General features: G+C 34.8%; 1 protein-coding gene across 2 annotated transcripts in view; it reads left to right on the forward strand.

Moving 5' to 3' along the window:
* The window catches only part of JMJD5 (2-oxoglutarate (2OG) and Fe(II)-dependent oxygenase superfamily protein), a 107194-nt gene extending 106016 nt beyond the window's left edge, over positions 1–1178 (forward strand). For both annotated transcript variants that reach the window (XM_090019747.1, XM_090019748.1), the window contains one exon: positions 756–1178. In XM_090019747.1, the coding sequence (XP_089875873.1) occupies positions 756–953 (198 nt within the window). In that variant the 3' untranslated portion in view covers positions 954–1178. The remainder of the gene's footprint in view (positions 1–755) is intronic.
* The last annotated feature ends 10747 nt before the right edge of the window (positions 1179–11925 follow it).

Genomic DNA, 11925 nt, shown 5'->3' on the forward strand with positions numbered 1-11925 from the left:
TGATGATGTGTGATAACAAGGCAGCTACATATATAGCAAATAATCCGGTATTTCATAAGAGGACAAAACATATTGAAGTTGACTGTCACTAGATAAGAGATATGGTTCAAGCTGGACATATATCTACCAAGCATGTAATCTCTGAGGATCAAGTTGCAGATATTTTTACAAAACCTCTTGCCAGGTCCAGATTCTCAAAATGTTGCGGCAAGCTGAGCATGATTGATATTTATGCTCCAGCTTGAGGGGGAGTGTTAAAATAAGTCGACCTCTTAAAGTTTTACTTAAATCTGATTTTGGTATTCTCTAAATAATGAGGGATCCATATGTAATTTCGTTCTTATGGCTGATCTCTATTTAAACAAGTAGATTAGACCTAATACAAGATAAAGAAGTCTCTCTCTACCTCTTTTTCTTTTCTACAATATATTTATATAGAACATTAATCGGATGGATCGGGTCTGAGTCCAGACCCGATATTCCAAATACAAGGATACGGGTCCAGACCTGGACCCGTATGCACATATACAGTCTTAATAGATGGTATAGATTTTGAAACTCCAGATTTGTTCAGATCTCATTTATTATGTGAAAAAGATGAGAACTATTTGCTACGATTTTCTAAATTCAGTTTGTAGATGGTGAATGAACTGAATCTCCCTTATAAAAAATTGCGTTCCTCTTTTTCACGTTGAATATGGTTTATCTTACTGTATGGTATTCTAACTTGCACTTTTTTTTTATAATTTTTACAGGTGGATCTGGATAATCCAGACTTTACTGAGTTCCCTAAAGCACAAAATCTAGATTTTATGGACTGCATAATAGAAGAAGGTGACATGCTTTACATTCCACCCAAATGGTGGCATTATGTCAGATCTCTATCTACTAGCTTCTCCGTCAGTTTTTGGTGGAGCGAGTGCAGTGCCAGTTTTTCTGATTCAGATCAGTAACCATTATGGATGTATTTCATTATTGTTAGCTTTTACTGTATCATCAGCATGTGTATGTGCACAGTTCATACCCACATGCATGTGCATTTCATATCAGATGCTAGTTTTGTAGATATAACCTTGAAAAGCCTGATCTTGAGTTGAGTTGCCCATTCTGTCATATTTGGGTAGCCAACATTTATATAATTGCATCGCTTGGACTTTATTCTTTTTTATTACTTTTGAGAGAGAGAGAAACACTTTTTTGTGGTAAATATTTATTTGTCTGCACAGAACAGCGATATTCATTTCGTTCAGGCCTCATTGTTTCATGTAACTTACATATGAAAGGTTGGGCTGGCAACCTTTTCCCACCATTAATGAAACAATCAAATCATCATGGTGGGAAAGTTTTATGTTGGCGCAAGTGGGCTTCAGTTATTTTTTTGACCTACCACTTTTTATATGTAGATCTATTCGTACCTTTTATAAAAACTTTCATGACTGGATTTTTTAGAAATTTGTGCTCATGCCTGTGCAAAGCCTTTGCTTTACATGAGAAAGAAACAAATGCGGCTTTAGTACTGCATTGAGAAAAAAAAAGGAAATGATACAGACATCTTGTCACATGGTTTTCAAGAGAAATTATGATGTTATGTCATCAGTCAATGACCTTCAAGAAAGAGGGGTCAGATGGTCGGCTCGAGTTTTGGGCTGTGAAACTTTTTTAGTATCTGTCTTGTACAATGGAATTGAAAGTTCGGAAAATGATTGTACTGTAGGGCAAAAATGATATATTTTTCAAAATACCCTATAATTTCTAAAATTTGCCCCATGTCCAAATTCTCAAATGCTAGACTTTTTTAGGACCTTTTTATCCATTGCACGATGCCTCCTGATGTTTACGTGATACATAGGTATGTTGTTTCGTTCTCGCAACCTCTTACTAAAAAGTACATTTGTATGATGATTTTGTGGACTTTACAAAGTTTACATAACCAAAATTGTGAACCTTTTGTAAGTGAAATTTGTGTACTTTTACAAATATTGTATAAAATTTGCATATATAGATGATATTCATGAGTTATTGTACCAATCTCTTTTAAGTAATTGATCCTTAAAGAGGTTTGCAAATGTCACAATATTTGTATGTTAATATTTGTGAATGTCTTTGATTTTTGTACTATGCTTGATCTTTATAAATAAGGTACTACATTCGTGAGTTGTCATGTGAATCTTCTTTTAAGTAAATGGTCCTCAAGGAGGTTTGTAAATGTGATGACATTTGCATATAATTTTTGTGAATGTTTCTGACCTTCACACTCGTACTAAGATTGCAAATATGATGCTATTTTTGCAAATAATGAAGAGTGCCAGTGAGTCTTCCTATACGAAATTCTCTTTAATGAGATCCATAAATGTGTTGACATGCACATAGTAAATTTTTGTAAATTTGCATGCTTGTTGAACCATATATAAAGTTATTTTTATTTTTATTTTTTTGTTTTTTCAGTTGTTTCTAAAAAGAACCCTAAACACTTTTCCTTCTCTTGTTATAATTTTTGTGAAATCTTTTTGCTTCATTTCAACAAGATTGTGATATCCTTCTCATTGACTTCATCAGTTAGGTCGAAAGGTGAGTTATATATATATATATATATATATATATATATATATATATATATATATATATATATATATATATATATATATATATATATATAATTTTATTTCATTTTAAACTTTTTTTTTTTGTAAATATAAATATTTAATAGCCTTATAGTATGTATGCTTGGTTGTTGATATGGATGTTTTATGTATATTTTTTTATATTTTATTTAATATTTGGATTTATCATTTAGGGTTTATTATGTTGAAGATTGTTTTCATTGATATATACATATTTTTATTTATTTATTTATTTATTGGTGTTGTAGATGATTTATATTTGTTTGTTTATCTTTTATTTAATATTCAGTGGTTTTGTCTTAGTATAATGGGGTTAGGGTTGACTGCGCACAAACATTCAATTAGTGTAATGGGGTTGGGGTACTGCGCACAAACATTGAATATGGGTTAGAAGGTTATTGTGGGTAGTCGATTCAATTATGTTCTTAATTTTTTTATTTTAATTTAAAGTCACACTAATTAGTTAGTTTCCTAATTTTACTAAAGGACCAAGTTAGCTAATGGATTTAATAGTTTCTTAATTATTTTGGAGTCCTAATTAGCTAGGAACTCTACATAAACACATAAATCAAATTAAATGCCAAGTAGGTAAGCTAATGAGAAGTTTTCATAAGTGATTAGGAAACCCCACATGGAACTAGAAAAGGAGGCCTTAACTAACTTCCTCCCACATGCCCCCTATAGTTTCTCTATATTCATCTCTCTTATCCCTGTTCTCTATTCCTTTCTCCCTCTTCCTTCCACATGTTTCACTCTTTGGAAGATGAAGCTGGTGTTGATGGTGACTGCACATTAGTGGTGCATATATAGGAGGATACAAGATTGAACTGATATAGGTGAGTACCCTAGTTATAATCTCTTATATTTTGGGTTTCAACCTCAGTTTCATATTTGAGGGTTTCTTGAATTTATAGTAGGTGTATGCTATGGATTTGTGTGTGTAGCATGTTATATATTAAATTTATGATGCACAACATGCTTAGATGTGTATATGCATGAATATGATGCGTTTTGATGAATCAAAACCGTTGGATACATGTTCTTGGTATTTTCGATAAAAAAATATAAAGTTCTTGATGTGTTTATTAAAAACTATGTGTTATTTTGAATATTTATTTTGACCTGTTGTAAAAAAAATCTTATTATCCAAAATGGTAAACTCATAAATTTAGGTTGCATGATATATTAATGTGTAACATGATGTTATGACATGCTTGCATGATATTATATTATGTAGTATGATGTTATGCTACAGCATGACATGAAATATGTGAAGCATGATAATATGCGTAAGTAAATTTGAAAAAATATATGTATACATGTGATCTGAATGCATGATTGAATGTATGTTGGTATGCATGTACACGAGGTGACTTACGTGTTAATGCTAAGTTTGAATTATTACATGTGTAAGAAATTACTATTTGGCCTATTAGAGCATGGCAATGCATATGTGAATTGCATTTATGAGAATTCGGTGAAAACTGAATTAATAGTTGAATAAGGCTTAATTGAACTTATGCATGCTTGTGCCCAAATTGGTGGCTATGCTTGTTCCCAAATTGGTGTCTATTGATCATGTGAGTAGTTAATTGTTCTTTAAGCATGAATGACAAGAGAATTAACTAAATAAAATAAAATGTGCATTAATTCTCTTGAAGCTTATACAAAGAAGGTAAGTGATACTTTAAGCTTCATGAGATTATTTCATAACACAGAAAGTTGTTTTCCTCAACCGCAAAGAGATAGGACTAGGCTACCACTGCAACCGCAGGATGATAGATAAGTACTTCAGCTGAACGAATTCTAATATATTAGGTTGGAGGGTTGGGGACTCTCTAGACAAACAACGCCCCATACCCTAGGACAAGTGAAGATGTGCACGGTGAGGTTTAATAAGTTACAAATTGGTTTAAAATACACTTTAGGTTGTTGCCTCAGATCCAGTTAGGATATGTGTAGTACTCATAGAAGTTTTTGACTGAGAAACAATCTTGTGTTGTGCATATAGTTAAAGCATTGCATGCATCATCTAAGTATGGAAGATAATAATAAAGATAAGAAGTTATACATGCATAAAAGAGATGTTTCAATTATTCCTCACCTTAATTAATTGTTCATGCATAAATGTGATATAAGTACAGATGTATGAATTATTGAATGTTATTTAAATAATATTTCTTAGATGTACATGTGTTAGTTGTCAAATTCTATCTAGTTTTGATTAATGCATGTAGTAGTCAAGTTATTTAGTATCTAGAATTACTTGATGATATTTTTGTATGTATATTTTTTATGTAGAATCTTTTCATACTTTGGAGACATTGTTCTCATCCCAAATAATTTTAACATTTTAGGTGATGGGGTTGGATTAGGTGATTTCTTTTTTGACTTGAGTGGCTGGACCTTACCTTGAAATGCTATGGGGTTTGGCAATGGACTCTAGGGTTTTGGCTTATTGGTTTTGAACTTGCCTATTATGAATAATTTTATTTAACTCGTGATGATTTTTTTAATTGATAAAATTTATTGGAATAGTTGGTGGTTTGGTATTATTTCTGTAACATTCTTGATTTCACGTTTCTGATGTTGGTTTAAAAAAAATACTTTAAAAATTGAGTTATAAATAGAGGGTATTACATCGCATCCTCCCCTTGTTAAGATACATCCTCTGCTCTTGTATGAGTTCCTTCCCCTCTATTCTCCACTCTTCTTCTCTATCTCACAACTGCCACTATAGGTGTCAGACATTGAGGTTAGCAACAACCTTAGAATGAGCCAATGGCTTGAACTTCTTCACCATCGACTGCACACATGAGTTCCCCTCTCCCTCTCCCTTCTTAGATGCTTCTGAGATGAGAAACATGAATGTGGCTACAAACTCCTCAACCTTTTTTTTTAACTTTAGCCCTAGATTTGGGCAACCTTGAGGAAGGTGTTAGTTGTTGCTTGTTTAAGCAAAAAAATTTGGGTTTCAACTTACCAAGGTTGCATTTTTTATAGAAAATATCGAAAACCCAGAATTTTGGCCATGAAACAGGATCCCTCTGTACCCTTAAGCTTGCTTCGTACTTCATAGTAGGAAGTATCAACCAGTGTACAATTTTTCTTCGTTGGCTTTTCCTATTGTGTTCCAATAGTAGCACATCGTGTGGGTGTGGGCCCCTCCAAGACAGTCTCTTCAATCATCATTTTGTAATAAACAAGTTTTAAATTTCTTACAATAACAAAACACGAAATAAAGGTAAACAAACAAGCAATAGAGATTGAGAATATGCTATTGAAAAAGTATTACAAAAAACAAACATAATAGGTGATTAAAAATGCAAAAAAAAAAAACTAAAAAATGATGCAAGTATTCCCTACTAATGTTTATAATATAAGATACACAATAGATAAACAACTAAATTCGAGGATAGAAGCATACCAATCATTAAAAAATAAAGCAATAAACGGACACTCACTAGCAACTGATTTAAACAAATAAAATAATGGAATACGCTATCGAACATGTAAAGATAACTTGAAAACCATGTAATTCTTTCACAAAATAACCGACTCATGCCAATATTTTAGTTATTCATTGATTCATGCTGCTATTTCAAAAAATAAATTGATTCAACTGTTAAAGATGTAGTTTCCAAAAAAAAACTTGTCGTTAATGATTCTAAAAAAGTCACTGATGAATCATCGAAAATAGTTGTCGGTAAATCCCCAAAAGATTTTGTCGAGGGAAAACGTTGGGGATCACAAAAAACTTAGTTTATGCAAAAATAACCCTGGAATGTGAATCATCACTTTTATATTGACGATCATCGTATTTAACTAGAGAAACTCACAAGCATGTCATTCCTCAAATTTGTGAATGTTCAAAAACTCCGCAAATGAGTCAAAACTTTCTCATATAAAGGGAAAATTTGCAACAACAAAATGCGAAGGTCGGGGACATTTGTAAAAATTATATGTGAATGTCATCACACATTTGTGGACCTCCTTAAGGATCATTTACTTAAAGAAGATTCACATGGTAACTCGTGAATGTCATACTATATATGCGAAGGTAGTACCTTACTTACAGAGATTGACCAGAATTTGAAGGTTAGGGACATTCACAAAAATTATATGTGAATGTCGCCAAACATTTGCGGATATCCTTGAGGATCATTTACGTAAAGAAGATTTGCATGGTAGCTCATAAATGTTGTACTATATATGTGAAGGTAATACCTTATTTGTGGAGATCGTCTAGAGTGCAAAGGTCGAGGACATTCATAAATATTAATATGTGAATGTCGTTACACATTTGCAAACCTCCTTAAGGATCAGTTACTTAAAGGAGATTCACACGGTAGCTCACAAATGTCGTCTATATATGTGAATCTCGTATGGTATTTGCGAAGGTACGCAGATTTCAGTTATAGGAGGTTCATAATTTTGGTTATGTGAACTTCATGAGGTCCATGAAATCACTGTGAAAATGTACTTTTTAGCGAGAGGTTGTGATATTTGGACAACGCACCTATGTATTACGTGAACCTCAAGAGGTTCACTCATGCAAAGGGTGAAAAGCTACTAAAAATTTAAGCATTTGCAAATTTGGACATGGAACGCATTTTGGAAATTATAGGGCATTTTAGAAAATGTGTCATTTTTGCCGTACAGTATGATCATTTTTTGTTGAAAATCTTTATGCTATTTTTGTTATGTAAAAATAGGTAGGGAAAGTATTCTAAATCAATGATTCACGTGCCCTTAGAAAGACCTCACCATCAAGCATCAAAACTTCAAGCATTTTCTATGTTTTTGAAAAGTTTAGCTTATACTTTAATTGTTATTTCATAGTATTTCTTTTAGATTTATATTCTTATAATTTTCAATTATTGGTATATTTACAGTGATAAATTCAACCTGCCTTCATATATCTTTTAGTACACATTGCCACTAGGACCTTTTCTTATTAATTAGGTAAAAAGGGATAATATTCAAATTGACTTTGTTTTTTAGATCTGAAAATTTGAAGTGTTTTTTTATTTTTAACAATGTATGCCCAAATCTATAATAAAGGAACATCTTTATTATGCTTTGCTACACATGCCCATGGTTACAATTTACAAACAGGTAGGCCAGAAGTATGGCTGCACACGAGCTGGGTTCAAGCCAAACTTAGGTTGGCTCTGCTTGGCTCATTATAAAATATAAGGTCTTTAAGTTTGGCTCGGGCTCGCACCCTTTGTCCGTAACAGGCTTGAGTCAAGCTTGAACTAGACTCTTTGGAGCTGGTTACTCTAATATAAAAAACTTTTTTAAACAATGCAAGGAGGGTTGTGATTCAAACTCAGCACCTCCATAATAACTAGGCCTAAGAGGTTGTCTAGGGTTGACTTGTCGTCAATCCTTGGCAAGAAAAACTAGGTTGGCGGCAAGTCCATCTTGTAGTCACCCTAGGTTGGCGGCAACATAGGTCTTGCTGACAACTTGCCTCTCGATGATAGGGTCAACTTGTTTTGAGACTAACTCACTATTTGAGCGTCGAATCAACAGGCTATTTGGGTTTGAAAAGCTAACATCCTCCTCTATGTTTGGTCTTTTAAATGCAAAACCAAATTGGAAAGTTTTAGAAGTCAAAATTGCACTCAAAGTAGACCCTACTTTTTAAACAATTTTTTCCCACTAAAAGCAACTTGTTTTTTTGGTAGCTCTTTGCTTAGATGTCAGACTGAAGTGATTTTTGTTTTATTGGAAAACTAAAAACTCTTAGTTTTTTATGAAATATTTAGAGCATATTATTTTTTAGGTTAAAATATGGTAAAAAACGAGTTTTGATCTGAAGCACCTAGATTTCTAGAGAAACCTTTAAAATTTTGGAAATATTTAGAGTTTGAACTTCTCATTTTCTTGATTGGTGAGTGCACCAAAAATGATGTCCTTACTAAATATTTGGTACTCTCAGTGAGTGCTGAAATATTCCAAAATTCATACCTGAAAAGCCTCAAAATGTGAAGCATCCCAATTTTTGATGAGTCATTGATGTGACTTTGTGTGGAGACCAACAAACAGGTGGTTGAGAACCTAAGAAAATTTTGGGTGTCTACAACAAACACAATTTCATTGCAATTGAGGTTAAAAGCAAAATCTAGGTGAATGTATACTTGTTTCGTTGCTCATGGCACATTTTGTACAATGATCCTATTTTTTCAAAATAAAAAGGCACAATTTGTTCCAATTTTGATGGCCAAATGTACCTAGGGGCAAAACCAATAACATTTTGCAAAATTTTGAAACTTTTTAGATCAAGGCAAATGTGTATCTATTTGATTGCTCATATATGTTGAGCACAATGATCTCATTTTAGTGGCTAGAAAACATAGTTTACTTCTATTTTTTAGCCAAAATATGGCCAGGGGCATAATCATCAATACTAAGCAAAATTTTGAAACGACTTGGATTGAGGTAAATGTGCACTTGTTTCATTGTTCACGACACGTGAAATACATTAATTTTTTTTATTAGAAAATTGCTGTTTGTTGCCATTTTGGGAGCCAAAATATGCTCTAGTTAAAATTGTTAATATTTTTGCGAAATTTTGAAGTGCCAAAATATGCACTAGTTAAAATTGTTAATAGGTCAGGAGCAGGAAACCAGAAATCAGGTCTGGACTGGGTTTCAAGTTTGGCAGGTTTTGATAATTCAGTTGGTTCTCCTAACTGGATTGGAGTTTAGGGCTAATTTTTGGAGGATAGGTTGGAGACATATGGATTGAGTTAGAATTCAAATTTGAAATCCAAACTCATTCTGGTTAGGAAGATATGACCTAAGGAAGTCAGACTAAATTCTGCAATTTACAGCATACAAAATTGGGTTGGTTAACTATAGTCGGTTTGTGTCAAAGGGTGCAGAAATGGGTTTGAGCCTAGGTAAAGGTGGTTTCGACTTATTGGGATTTATGAGAAGTACTTAGGAAGGTATGATATGACTTGGCATGGCTGGGACTTGATTTAGTTCAGCAAGGCGTTTGTTGTACCATGGAATGTTGAGTTAACTGAGTTGGCTTGAGCACTTAGATAAAGATTGTCTTGGTTGCAGCCTTGGTGCCTTTGGAATGAATGGATCCACCGGGGATCAGCCACTCACTTGAGTAAGGTCTGGACCTTAGTGAGAAAGAGAGACGAGTCAAGGAAAAAGACTCACAACAAGGTCAAAGAGAGAACCGAACGGATGAAGGCCTAGGGGCCAAGGGTGGAGAAGACAAGAGAGGGTTATGCCTAAGGAGAGAGAGAGAGAGACAAATTTGGAGATGATAGAGCTTCAACCCATTTCAAAAAAATTCATAGAACTACAAAAATGAGCCACTATTTATAGGCTAAGGGGATCTTAAAGCCATCACCTTAAAGAAGAAAAAGTAAATGAAAAATGAAAATTTCTAAGAGCCTTCCACAAAACCAAGAGACTCTCATAAAACACAAGGGTTCTTTGGAGTCTCTCCCCTTGCATGCCCTTCTAGGCACCTCCCAAGAGAAAGTCGACATCTAGGTGAGCCCCACGTAGGCCAGCTGGCTCCTCCTTGGATTCGGGTCCACCATGGCTACTTTGCTTTGCTCCGCTTTGTGCTCCAATCTGCCCAACGCTGAATTGGGTTGGATCTTTGCTTGCTCTGCTCCATCCATTGCCAATACGGATTGAGTTTCTAATGGATCCATATCATCTCCTCCCCCTTGAAATTCACCTAGTCTACTAGGCAAAAAACTTTCTAAGTTGAATCCTTTTTGAAAGCATAAGTCCTGATGCGGCCACGAAGGCTTCTAATCTTTCTTCCTCAAATCGCCAATATAGAGCGTCGGTGACATGGTTTTCTTGCCCCTTCTTGTACTGTAGCTCAAAGTCGTATCACATCATTTTGTCCACCCATTTCTGCTGGAGGGGTTGATATACGATGCTCCATGAGGTACTTGAGACTCTTGTGATTGGTATAGACTAAGAAATGTCTGCTAAGCAAATATGATCTCCATTTCTCGAAAGTGAACATGATTGTGAGCATCTTCTTTTCATAAGTGATAGAGCCTTGGCATAGTTTGAGAGGCTCTTACTTATGAAAGCCAATTGGTGGCCTTCTTGCATTAGCATCACCCCGGTCCCACTATCACAAGCATCGGTATCGATGATGAACTCTTTGAAAAAATCTAGAATAGCTAGCACTAGTGCATCGCATATATCATGCTTGAGCTTCTTAAAAGCAAGCTCAGATTTTTTGACCAAGCAAAGGCATTCTTTTTTAACATTGTGGTCAACGGGTCTGCAATGATTCTGTAATTCCTTATGAACCTTCGGTAGTAGTCAGCCAGCCACAGGAATCCCCTCAAGGCCTTGAGATATGCGGATTTAGGCCAAGAGAGCATGGCCTCGATCTTCTTGGGATTCGTACTCATGCCTTGTTCATCCACAATGTGTCGAAGGTAGGACACCCTTAGATGTCTAAAACTACACTTGGATCTCTTTGCCACAAAGTGGTGATCCTTTAGGGTTTGTTGAACAACTCTTATGTGCTCCAAATGCTCTACTAATGATTGACTATAGATTAACATGTCATAAAAAATATGAGAACATATTTTCAGAGCATTGGTCGGAAGAAGTCATTCATGACTCTTTGAAATGTGGCAGGAGCATTGGACAGTCCAAAAGGCATTACGAGAAACTCAAACTGCCCATCATGAGTTTAAAATGCCATTTTTGGAATGTCTTCACTTGCTATTCGGATTTGGTGGTAACCTGATCAAAGATCTATCTTGGTAAAGACCCGAGTTCCATACAATTCATCTAAGAGCTTGTCTATGACCAGAATGGGGTGCTTGTCCTTCATGGTCACGACATTCAAGACCCTATAATCCACATAAAAGTGTCAAGTTTTGTCTTTTTGTACCAAGAGTACGGGAGAAGTGTAAGGACTCGAGCTAGGTTGGATCACCCCACTATCGAGCATTTCCTAAACAAGTCTTTCAATTTCATCTTTATGAGAATGAGCATACTGATAGTGCCTAACATTCACCGGTCCAGCTCTTTGGTTGAGCGTTATATGATGGTCTTGGGACCTTAGAGGGAAAAATTCAGCCACCTTAAAAAAAACTTTCTTCAATTGATCAAGGATCACTAGCATTTTGGACCATACTTCTCTCAATCTTTCACCCTCTTGCGGTTCCTTCATGGAGATCATGCAAAGTAGAGCATCATGGATTGATCTATAGATCTTAAGGGCCTCCTCAAGACCCACCTCATCAGCTCCTTTAGGTTCGTAGCCTTTGAGACACACCCT

This window comes from Nuphar pumila, chromosome 10 (assembly GCF_984573655.1).
Source record: "Nuphar pumila chromosome 10, dmNupPumi1.hap1.1, whole genome shotgun sequence".
Taxonomy (NCBI): Eukaryota; Viridiplantae; Streptophyta; class Magnoliopsida; order Nymphaeales; family Nymphaeaceae; genus Nuphar; species Nuphar pumila.